Source organism: Apaloderma vittatum, unplaced genomic scaffold, assembly GCF_000703405.1.
Source record: "Apaloderma vittatum isolate BGI_N311 unplaced genomic scaffold, ASM70340v1 scaffold32470, whole genome shotgun sequence".
Lineage (NCBI taxonomy): Eukaryota > Metazoa > Chordata > Aves > Trogoniformes > Trogonidae > Apaloderma > Apaloderma vittatum.
The window spans coordinates 3,839-16,130 of record NW_009695609.1 but is presented as its reverse complement, the minus strand read 5'-3'; the positions used below and the strand labels follow the sequence as shown (position 1 = coordinate 16,130).

The 12,292-nt window shown below is 50.4% G+C and overlaps 1 protein-coding gene across 1 annotated transcript in view; it reads left to right on the top strand.

Annotated features, from left to right (window-relative positions):
• STK32C (serine/threonine kinase 32C) overlaps positions 1-12,292 on the top strand; it is a 17,338-nt gene that overhangs the window by 1,912 nt on the left and 3,134 nt on the right. Inside the window, exons 2-7 of the mRNA XM_009871874.1 lie at positions 6,650-6,801; positions 8,329-8,502; positions 8,981-9,018; positions 10,229-10,318; positions 10,886-10,989; positions 11,090-11,206. Coding sequence (XP_009870176.1) covers positions 6,650-6,801; positions 8,329-8,502; positions 8,981-9,018; positions 10,229-10,318; positions 10,886-10,989; positions 11,090-11,206 — 675 coding nt within the window. The remainder of the gene's footprint in view (positions 1-6,649; positions 6,802-8,328; positions 8,503-8,980; positions 9,019-10,228; positions 10,319-10,885; positions 10,990-11,089; positions 11,207-12,292) is intronic.

Sequence of the window (12,292 nt, the reverse complement as noted above, 5' to 3'; positions counted from 1 at the left end):
CTGCCGTCAGCGTTTCCAGCCTCTTGTGCCCCCGGAGCAGAGCTCTGGGCCAGCAGCCACAGAGGGGGAGCACCTTCAAGGGACAGCATCCGTGAGGTGTGGGGGCCTCTGCCAGGCCTGTGCTTGGAGGGCAGCTGCTCCGGGGCGGAGGTTCCTGCGCTCTCCAGCCGTTTCCTCTCAGATCATCTGATTTTAGCACCCTGTGCATCAGATCAGTTTAGTTTTTGTTCATGATTCGTCCTGCCCAAGGCACACAGCTTTGCGCTGCCCTAAGCTGCGCTTCCAGTCGTGCTCGAGAGACCACGTGTGTCTGTCTGTCTGTCTGTCTGTCCTGCCCTGTTTGCTCCTTTCTGGGTGTTGGCGGGGAGAACGGTTGGAGGGGAGAACGGCTGCAGAGCCGGGCAGTGCTGTCACAGGCGCAGGACCTGGCTGCCAGCCCTTGTCTTCTGTCAGAGCCAACACGAGTGTTGCCTGTTGGAGAGCGCTTTAGAGAGGGAAGTGTGGTTTGATAAATTTGAGGGGATTTTCAGCGGAGGCTGTCGGCCGTTCCCGCCTGGTAGTGCCCGCACCTCGCGTGCTTTTGTGGCTTTGTAGGAGGTGCTGTTTTCTGTGGGTTGTCACAGGGCAGTAGCTGGGAACCAGCTGGGTAATTGTAGGGATCAAAGGAGACTGTGAGGAAGGGAGCGTGCCCAAGGGAAGGCAGGGGATGGCTTCTGGCACAGGCCACTCCCCGTCGCTGGTGGCCCTCTGGCCAGACAGAGAGGACTTGGGAAGGGACCTGACACAAGAGTATGGCCAGGCCTGTGGAAGGCAGGTGGGTGCTTCCAGCAGAGCTTCCTCCAGCTGCTCACTGTGGTTCATGTGCTTAATGAATCCCCGATATTTTAATTATGTCCATGCAAGCACGCCTAGGAGGCAGCTTTAAGCTCCGCTATCTTGGCTATGCCTAAAAAAAGAAAAAAAAATGATTAGCTGGTTTTATTCTGGATATTTATGAGAACTATAGAAGAAGTTAATATTATCTTTTTAATTACAAGTGTTACACAGATGTTAATTACCGGTCAAAGACTGTATTTCAGTTACCATCAGTGTCCTCATAACACAGAGGCATGCGAAGATTGCTTTCAGATGACAGGGTAACCGATACTGCATCCTGTGCTACCCTGGTACCGTGGCCCATCAGGTGCCTTCCCTTTCTCTTCAGAAGAGCATGATCCCTGTTTGCTACTTCCCTGACAGCAGCTGAGAATTGATTTTTATTCTTTTTATGTAATTGGCAAGGTTCTGGCAGCAGCTCCTGGTACGGCACCGCTCTCAGATGATGAAGCAGGGAGGTCCCGGTGGTGTTAGTCTCCAGGTGGAGTCCGCTCCAGCTCTGCGCTGACGGCTGTGTGACAGTAATCTCCCTCCAGCTGCTCCGCCGTACCTTACAGTGAACCCTTCTTACCTGCTTTGCCGTCTCTGTTTGCTCAACAAACTCATGCTGGTTTGCAAGAAACCAGTAACCTAACCACGAGCTTCTCGCTCTCCTCTGCAAGGAGGAGCTGGCTGTCCCTGCTTTTGCAGCCTGTCTTCCAAGTCTCAAACCCGAGCACCTGCAGGAGGCTTCCACCCATACTGGAGTGACTGGTGTGTAACCCCCGTGTTCCCTGAGAGTCCAGCTGTAAGCACGTGCTTACCTGGCTCTATCACAAATTGCCAGTTCTTTTTCTTTTCTCCCCATTTCTGCTGTAACATTTAGTGATTGAAACTGAGCTCAGTTCTCAGAAAAACCCTCGAGCTGTTCATGCATCACGCTAAGTGCCTTCTCACGGCTTCTGGTCCTTCAGAAGGAAGAGCTGAGCTCCTCCTGCTCCGGAGGATGCAAATCTCCTATTTCCTCGGCATCCTTCCTGAGGCTGCTGCCGTGCTCTCCCTGTAGCAGAGCCTTTTCCCCACGCAGTCCCAAAGCCTCTTGATGCTTCTGGGTGCCATGGGCGATTTTGTGCTTATGCTTCACATTTCAAGTTTCAACCTTGCAAGTGAAATGGTAGCCATGTAGATATTGGGGAAAATAGGAAAGGATTTGGTGCTGGCAGCCCAAGAGGGGAGAATGAGTCCTGCTGAGGGTGCAGGCATGGACTGGACCTGTTCCAGCCTGTGTCTCAGTGGGACCCAGTGCTGGGACATCCTGGCACAGAGGTGCTGTGGGCTGGGCCAGGGTTTTGCCCAGTATTTCATGTCCTCCACACTGCCTTTCTTGGGCTGAGGCAGTGCCAGGAGGCGGCTGGTGTCGGAGGTGACTGTTTTTTCCTTTGCCAGGTAAAAGCTTCGGGGCAGATGCTGGTTGTGCTCTTGTTCATGATAGCTCCTCATGACTTCGTCGGGATTGGCTTGTTTTTGAGAGCTGAAGACTGCTTCTCCAGGTGATTAATGGTTGGAGAGCGCTGCTGGGATCAAATAAGCTCTGCCAGACGGATCGATGCATCGTCCTGAGTCACAGCCGTTCCCAGAATGACCACTTACGAGTGCATCTCTGGGGAAAGGGGAATACAGAGACGTACTCTAACCGGTTCAATATCTGACTGGAGTTCTGTAGGTTTTATACATCGGGAGTCCAGACATGAACAGCCAGAGGAAGTCAGCAGAAGCTAGAGGAGAAATCGATATATGTGGGCAAGGTGCAACCACTGCAAATAAGCATTTTTGTAAGCTAGAGCAGTGTTCGGCTGTGGTTCACTATCGTGTAGCGTTAAGGTGTTTGATGTTGGTGCGTGGTGCTCGCTAATGCTCAGCCTTGACTCCACTCTGAAAACAAACCAAGTGAGGTCCAGCTTTGTACACTGGAACTTCCTGATGGCTCTGAGCCAAAGTCAATAGAGCGTCCGTGTCTGTAAGGATTTACCGCACGTTTGTCTCGTTTTTCGAAGGTAGAAGTCACGGGAGGTGCAAGAAGAAAACCTACTGCTCACCGCTTGGGAGCAAAAGGAGGATCCTTGAGCCCAGCTGTGGGTATTTGCGTCGGCTGTGACAGTAGCGCCCTGCAGAGGATGGGGTCGCGGGTGCCTTAATTTGAGATGACATCTGCGTTTGCAGAAGGCAAAAAATAATCTTTGTGTGGCTGAGATCAAGCAATCTCAAGTATTTATCAGCTCTGCAGATCCTGCCTAGAATGCAAACTACTTGCTTTTGTCTGAGACCAGACAAATTGTGCTGCTCCTTTATAATTAGTTTGAGATAAGCCAGGACATGCTATTAAATGATTAGATGACCTTTCATCCGAGTGGGCATTTCAGCCCGCTGGATTCCTTTGGAATCAGCAGAAAAAAAGTTACTGGATTTCTAAAGGAGAAAAGGCAAAGCCTGCCTAAGTGAGAGCAAGTTGGACTGAAAAATGTACAGAGCAGCAAAAATATAGGCGATAGGGGAAAGTATCCTAAATTTGCAAGAACAAAAAATAATTCCAAGAAGGACATAATGCCTGAGTCCCCTGGACACCAGAAAAGACCCAAATCCCAGCTATTTCTGTGCTGACTTACACCGAAATAGAAATAACGCTTCTAAGCAACGGCTCAATGAATGATACTGAGGATTAAGCCAAATAATTCCTGGCAGGTTATGGACTTTGTTTCTGCTTTTGGTGCTTGGTCCATGGTGTGTCGGAGAGTGCTTTAATCCTACAGAATAAGCTTTATCCTGAAGCTTTATCCTAAAGTCAGGTTTTGTGTGAGAGACTAAATAGTGCCTGTGCTGCTGCCAGCTGAAGGCCCTGGTGCTTCCCCACACGATGCAGTCATGGTAGTAGAAGATGAACTGATCAGAAGTGTAGGTCCCTCAGATAACGTTCTACTTATTTAGTCCCAGTATTATTTTTTGTTATGTTGGTTTGGTTTCTAAGCCTGAAATTGTGGTCTTATATTTGAAATCCTTAATGTTTTCCCCATCTCAGCTGGAAGCTGGTGAGAACAGCGCCCACCAAGCTGACCCCAGGACAGCAGCTGAGAGCCATGCTGGCTGTTCCTGCCCCACAGGCTGCTGCTGGGTTGTTCTTCTCAAATTAAAGCTGGTCCCTTTGATTTTCAGATGCTACAGGAGAGGCAGGTGAGCTTTGGAAGCTGGGCTGCGTGTGCGTGCGGAGCCCGTTTGCCCCGTGGGAGCATTGCTGGTGCTCGGTGCAGCTCGGATGTAGGGGCTTCCTTCCCTTCCCTTGGATTTTCATCCATTCTCACCCCCTTATCTCTCTCTCATTGATTATCAGGATGGTTTAAATGGACGGGTTTACTGTCAGCTCAGCAGAGAGTGAGGTGTTCTGGCAGTGGGAAGCCGCAGGGAGGGCTTTGCAGCAACACTTCTGTTCACCTGCTGCAGTTTTTAGTGATAGCTCTTACCTGAAGGAAAGATATTTCCAAGCCAAGAGTCAGTTTTCCTGCTGCTTTCGATATCCCCTAGGTCCATGGTCCTCGTTAGTCCCCTGTGAATTAATGAGATGGCTGGGGCTGCTGCGTGAAGACTGTCCCAGATTCAGGTGAGAGGCTGGGGCGGTGGTGACAGTACAGGCGTTGTCGTTGCCGGGGACCCCATAGAGCGAGATGTGGCTGGGAGTCGTTAAATGCACATCTCGTGTCCTGAATCGCAAATGCAAGCTCCAAACCCTTTATGCCCTTAATGCAATAAAAGCAAAGGCAGCTGTATACAAACCATTTGGCAGCAGCTGAATGTTCAGGGTATCTGGGACTCTGCTAAATCTTTTATGTGCCATGTCTTGAGCAATACACTACCAGCTGATGCCTGCCTTCTGCTTCACAAAACTGGCAGCACTACATACAATTTTTTCTAATGGCTCTATTTAACCACTGAAAATTTCCTTTGTGCGGCGAGGGGCCGTGTTATGCAGAACGAGGACAAAGTAGTCTCTTCTTTCTGCTTTCTTGCCTCGCTTCGCATTGTAGATCTACTTAGAAAGGGATTGAATTTAATTCAAAAAACTGCTCTGACTTGTTACCAGGTAGATGTTTATTCCTTCCCCGGGAGGAGATGTGTGAACGGAGAAGCACAAAAGAGATGAGACGTGCTGGGGCACTGATTTTCTGCAGAGAGGACGCTCTGCATTTCTGTAACCGGGGCGCTTTACGAAGGGTTCCTGCCCATGCCAGGGGGACCAAGTGGTCGAGCCTGGCCGGGGCAGCACCAGCACCGATCTCAACCTTGGTGTGGCTTGTGTAAGGCTGTATTAATGTGGTTGTAACCTGTTAGTGGCTGTGGTAACTACACGGTACAGCTGGAGCACGGCGAGACACCAGCGTCCAAGGGCTGGGCTGGAGGAAGAACATCACCAGTGACGCCCACATTGGTGTTCTTTTCTGGGAACAGCAAGCAAAAAATCCCCAAAGCTCCTAAAACCGGTCTTGCTTTGTATGTAGGTGATGCTGTGCCATTTCAGAAAGCCATTTATTGTGATTACAGAGTACAAGAAGTTTTCATCGTTCTCTCGTTCGTTATACTAGGTTTCCATTTTCCCTGCAGAGAAACGAGAAGCAAATGACAAATATAAAATGCAAGCCCTGTTCAAGATACTGCAAGTCACGACCTAAAAAGAAATAAAAATAAATTAGAAATTAACGAGCTTCTAACCATAATGCAAAATAAACTGCCACCAGCAAAGAATGTTGTTCAGTTCCAAGAAGGTGGCTGGGGTCAAGCTGCCCGAGAAGCGAGCCTTTAGCGTGAGCTGTGAGGTGTGTGTGCAGTTATTTCAATACGTGGTTTCCCGTTGGTACCGTTGTTGTAATGATGACTGCAAAATTATCCCCATAATTTCACCGTGCATCGCTAATTGGGGTGTTTTTATCAGGCTAATGATAACCACCTATTATCCTGTCACCTTCTTGCTGCAGCGTGTCCTTGATGATATTATGTTGTGCACTGTTGGCACTCACAAATGGTTGGTAATGGAGATATTTTATAGGAGTGGGAGAGCTTGGCGGTTCCCGTCTGTCCGCGGTGGTTTCTGCCGTCCACAGAACACTTGCTCGGGCGCTGTGTGAATGTGACCTGCTCCCTGAGGAGCTGCCCCCAGGTCAGCCTCCCGCCAGGCTGCCCGACCGAAATGCCACATTACTCATTCCTTGGAGAAAATAAATCCGTCGCTTTGTAATCATGAGCTTGTCTGGTAATTAGAAGGGGGCAAGACGTAATTATACCAGATGTAGAAATTTCATCAGTTCATTTAAAAATAGTTACCTCGATAACTAATTAGCTCTTTTTTAAAATAGTTACCTTGGTAGTTAAGGTGTCGTTGGCGTCAGAAGAAGGGAGGGAGGCACGCCAGAGGTGGTGCTGGCTGGAAGCCCGTGTCGGCAGGGCCGGGGTTTTGCCAGGCCAGGGCACTGCCACGTTTCTGGGGGCGTGGTGGTGGCTGTTGATAACAAATGTGCATCCTAATCTCTTTCTGCTAGAGCAGAGGGGATTATTTTGACCTTTCAGAGCACAGCTGTGTACGCAACACATTCCAACCGAAGTGCTGGTGGGTGTGAGCAGGATGGGGTCCAGGCTGGGAGAGCAGCCCCACGATTGCCTGGAGCCAGTGTCCGTCCGCAGGCAGGGAGCAGAGATGAGCGTACGGGACATTTTACTAAATTTCTCTTTCTCTTCCCCTTCTGTGGCCCTTTAGGTGTGTATCGTGCAGAAGAGAGACACTGAGAAGATGTATGCCATGAAGTACATGAACAAGCAGCAGTGCATCGAGAGGGATGAGGTCCGCAATGTGTTCCGCGAGCTGGAGATCCTGCAGGAGATCGAGCACGTCTTCCTGGTGAACCTCTGGTGAGCAGCCTCTGCCCTCTGGTCCCCGCAGAGCCGCGGCCTCCCGACCGCGCGTGGGACCCAGAGAGGGCTGTGGGAACGCGGAACACGTTCAGGAAACGTAGCGGAGAAGAAATCCAGGTGTCACAGCATCAAACGTTTTAAAACGTCTCGGGGAGCTAGTGGGGGTCAGAGCTATCGTGTCCCCGGGGGGGCTGCGCAGGCGGCTCCGCAGGCGAGCGCGGAGGGGTGCCGGGGGGGTCGGTGTGCGGTGGGGAAGCCAAGGAGACACACTGCACGGCGTGTTTGGTTGGAGCCAGGCAGGACGCTGACAAAAGCATTACAGGCTGGAGCTATTTGTGAGATTTCAGCTCGATTTGAGGAGATTTTTCTTTTTTTCAGTCAGACACTAAAACATTACCCAGTAATGAGTTTAGTTTTTGCCAGCGCACGCTCTCTCAAGTTAGTATTGAGCAATTTGAAATGTAACTATTTTTAGTGATCTGTTGCCGGAAAAAAGTTATGAGATTATCATGCGCGTGGCGTTTTGCTGGAGAATGACTAAGAGCAAAAAGTGATTTGCAACATGTTCACCTGCCAAAAAAAAATATATTCCTTTAGAACTCAGATATATCATTATCAAATTTTGCACAAAAAATTAATTTACAAGTTTTAGAAATAAGATCACTGGTTAGTTTGGGATGAGTCCTGAGCAGTCCTCAGCCCCGTGACCCTCTCCTGGATCCTGCTGCTGGGTGCTCCCTCCTCTCTCTGCCTTCCCCCGTCACGAAGGGGCCCCTGACATGGGGCAGGGATGACAAAATTCATCCTCTTCCCCCATGACTGACCAGCACGACACAAGCTGGTCCTGCGCCATCTCTGAGCCCTGCAAGGATGAAATTGTTGAGCGAACTTGCTCTCTCGGTGAATTTTTCCCTTTCAGCTCATACTTTTAGAATAAACCCACATTTAAGAGGAGAGCAGAAGTGTATGATTCATAAGTATTATACAATCCCACATACTCTTTCTTTGGAAATAGTCACCAAATATAACAATTGAACGTTGTTTTGTAGTGTATCCTCACTGCTGTCAGTCTCCCGTGGGATCCACTGCAGATTTAGAGAGGCGTTTTACTCCACAGTAAATAAAAGTCTCTTTTTCTGTTTTTTTTCGTGGTTAAATTAGCCATTTTTAGGATAGGCAGAGCTATTTTAAGTGAGTTTATCAGATTGTTCATGATTGAAAATGCAGTTTCTTCGAAGCAACTGGCTCTCAAAGCCCCGAGCCCTGCCTGCAGCCCTGCCCGCTGCGGGGTCCCGGGGTGGCGCTGGGGAGGTGATGGGGCTGGGTCATTGGGGTCCCCACCTCTTCAGAGAAGGCCTTGCTTGGGGGAGCAGGAGGTGAGAAACCAGGAGGGCAGCGCTGGCGTGGTCAGAAAGGTGCCCGTGGGCGCTGGGCACGGGGCTCTTGGCAGGTTTCACGTAGTGAGGGGAGGGAAAAAATCCAGCTTGACCTTGTGACTCCTCTGACGCGCCACCGGTCCTGCAGGTACTCCTTCCAGGACGAGGAGGACATGTTCATGGTGGTGGACTTGCTTCTCGGTGGCGACCTGCGCTATCACCTGCAGCAGAACGTTCAGTTTACGGAAGAAACGGTCAAGCTCTACATCTGTGAGATGGCGCTGGCTCTCGACTACCTGCGCAGCCAGCACATCATCCACAGGTGACCACACGGTCCCTCCTGGCGGGCAGGAGCTGCCCGTGCCCGGCCAGGGGGGGGGTTTGCTTGTGGAGTCGGGGAGCTGTGGGCACAAACCTGCGCTGCTGGTGCCGGTCCTGGGCCCCCTCCAGCTGCTGGTCCTGCTGCCCTGTCCCACGGAGGAGGCTGGCACTGTGCTGGGGCTGAAGGCGCCTTCAGGGGCAGGTTGCAAACGACCAAGACCTTCCCAGAAATAGCCCCACTGTTATTAATTTTCCTTGGAAATGATCCCTGAACAAGTCCAATGCTCCCACTTTTCCAGTTGCCCAGGAGAAGCGTTTTTCTAGCCCCTCGTAAAGGGACTTGTCTCATGTTGGGGTATTTTTGTTTTATTTGTTCCTAATTTTTGATCGATGAAAAAGTTGCAGATTTTCTTGTTGTTGAGTTGTGTCCTTGACCTGATTGAGATTTCACCTTGCTATGACCTTGCTTCTTTTCCCAGAGATGTAAAACCGGACAACATCCTCCTCGATGAGCAAGGTAGGGTCTCTGCCTTGCTTTGCCTGGCTCCTTCGCTCGAGAGACAGGTTGTCTGCAGTCTTGAGTGCTGTGTGTCTGTCTGGGAGGAGCGTGGGGGAAGCACCGCTCCTTCGGAGTGCCGGGTGCTTGGTCGAGCGTAGCTGTGTGGTGTAACTAACCCCAGGGAAGACCCCCAGGGCAGCCCCTCTCCTCCTACCCCCTTGCTTCGCCTGCACTCAGCCTCCTCTCTCGCTGGTACTGGGCGTCGTGGAAGGGCACAGAGCCCAACAACTGACTTCGACGAGGTTTGGAGAGAGTGATCTGCACTTTTAGGATAGTTTTGATGTTTTTTGGGGGACAGGAGCTGGCCTGAGCCAGGAGGTGACTTCAGGAACGTTTATGAGAGCATCTGTTGGTAGTGGTGTCTCAGTGGCAGGAGATCCTATAACGACCTCTGTTCCAGGAGCAGATGTTGCAAAATGAAGACGATTTCTCAGGACAGCAGGCTCCAAACCACCCAGGTCTTACCACAAAGTCTCATTAAAACCAAAACTTTACACTTGCATGGAAGGTTATTAGAAAATAGCACAGAGTATAAAGACCAAATGCAAATGGGAAAAAGGAGATGTAAGGGAAGACTTCACCAGACAGGCAGTGTGTGATTTACACACCGCTTCCACAACTGCTGTTGTGGAGAGCAGAAAGCAGCCTCCAGAAGGGCAAGTGCTCGAAAATAATGACCTTACCTGAATTTTAACTTTCGGTCCTGATGACAGGGAAAGTAGAAACTGAGAGGAGGTGTCCCAGTGCTTTTTCAAATATGTTAATGATCTTTTTGTGCAGCCTCAGGGTTTGGGAGGTTTTGTTACGATTTCAGTCTACTGACACGGCCACATTTGCTGTGGTCTGTACAGAGTGGCAGCACGGTTTTAGCCCAAGGACTTTGGGCTACATGAGGTCCAGTGGCTTTCCTCAAAAGCAGTTCTAGTTTTAGAAGGTGATGTAAAATCAAGACACAAAGTAGCTGCCATTTAATCATTTAGCTAGCCTGAGATCCTAGGAAAGCTTTGGGATCTGTTCCAGCCGTTCGGTGGGGTCTGACCCAGACCTGCCTGCACGTGTGCGAGGCTGTGTGAGGGCAGAAGCTTATGAGATAAATGTTATTCTGACTCTGCATTGCCGCTGTTCTGCACTGCGATTAATTCCTTCTTAAAATGTGTCTTTATTTAAGGTCATGCACATTTAACAGATTTTAATATTGCAACAATAATTAGGGACGGCGAAAGAGCAACCGCATTAGCTGGAACAAAGCCATACATGGGTAAGAACTGATAGCCGTTCCTTATGTCTGCATTTTTTACATTTCGAGAGCGCTCACCGCGTGCTGCTGACAGCCCCTGCCTGAGACAAGGGCACTGAATTAATTGAGCACGTTAATGCATGCGCCCAAGCCGTTCAGCGCAGCCTGATCGTTTGAAAAGTGAAACTGCCCGAGTGAATAAATCCTTCTCAGCACGTCCTCCCCATCCTGTCCTGCCCTCTACCAGTGTGGCCTCGGTGCCTCCCCGTGGGCCCTGGGCTTCTGCTGTCCCTTGGTTGGGAGGGTTCTTCCTCTTGGGGGCCTGAGATCCCACCTGCCCAGTGTGGGCAGGCGTGCTGCTAACCATGCTGCTGCTCCTAACGCTGCTAATGCTGCTGCTGCTCCTCATGCTGCTAACGAGGCTGCTGCTAACGGAGCTAATAGCGAAGCCGCTGCTGCTTGCCCTGGCCGGCAGAGCCTCCCCTTGGGCAGTGGTACATAAAAATAACCGTCAGGTTTTCATACTCACTGACACGAAACACCAAAATAGAAACGACTGACCTGTTGTGTTTTGTCCTTTCTGTTCAGCCCCGGAGATTTTCCATTCCTTCCTGAGTGGCGGGACAGGCTACTCCTTCGAGGTGGATTGGTGGTCGCTGGGAATCATGGCTTACGAGCTGCTGCGGGGCTGGGTAGGTCGCCTGGACGGTCCGAGGCCAAGAACACACTTTGCGATTGCCTGCAGAGAGGGCAGGAAATTTCTTCTCATCTTTCTGGTTTTTTCACCTCCAGAGACCGTACGACATCCACTCCAACAACCCCGTGGAGTCTTTAATTCAGCTCTTCAGTACTGTGAGCGTCCAGTACTCATCTGCGTGGTCAAAAGAAATGGTTGCTCTGTTAAGAAAGGTAACTAGTCCTGCTGGCGTGGTTTCGGGTGTACGTTAGCTACAGGGAGTGTGGACTAGCTGGAACATTTTCAGCCTATTAATGAATAATACAGAACTGAAACAGGACTAATTTTTATGACTTTGCTCAGGCTTAAGCACAGGTTAGTCTTACGTTTTGTTTGTTTACTATCCTTGTAATAATATGCATTGTGTTTGGTAGCAAGGGGAAGAAAAGGCTGGGTTTGGTTTGACAATCAAACTCCTACCTGCGCTGGAACTGTGCCCTTGCAGGGACCCACTCTGTGACCTCCAGAGGCAGCGGCGGTGGCTGAGGTGGCCATGTGAGCTGGAGGACCTGTGCTGCCCCGTGCCACTCCGCTCCCTCTTGCCAGTTCCATGGGGCCGAAGGGTCTGATTTAGCGTGTTTGGTTGTGAGAGCCCTCTGGGGGGTTTCCATGTCTGCCGAGCACTCTGCTGCCTGCCTTGTTCCTTTGGTGTGGGGCCTGTTGTAGCTCTGCTTGCTTGAGAACTCAGGGAAGTAGCTGGTGAGTGTGCTTTAAAAAAGATGCACGAGGTGCTGACAGCAAACAGGTGACTGATGTAAATTAATGTTGGGTGGATGTTAATTAATGTAAGTAGATTGTGTTTTAGTGAGAGCATTGTTAATTACAGCTGCCACGGAACATTCAGGGGAGAGTGGGGCCTGTTGTAGCTCTGCTTGCTTGAGAACTCAGGGAAGTAGCTGGTGAGTGTGCTTTAAAAAAGATGCACGAGGTGCTGACAGCAAACAGGTGACTGATGTAAATTAATGTTGGGTGGATGTTAATTAATGTAAGTAGATTGTGTTTTAGTGAGAGCATTGTTAATTACAGCTGCCACGGAACATTCAGGGGAGATTTAGACTGGACATCAGGGAAAAGCTCTTCCCCAAAGGGCTGTCAGGCCCTGGCACAGGCTGCCCCGGGCAGTGCTGGACTCCCAGCCCTGGGGGGATTTCAAACCCGGGTAGACCTGGTGCTCAGGGACACGGCTCAGTGGTCACCTGGCAGCGCTGGGGTAACGGTTGGACCCAGTGATCTGAAAGGTCTTTTCCAGCCCAGAGGGT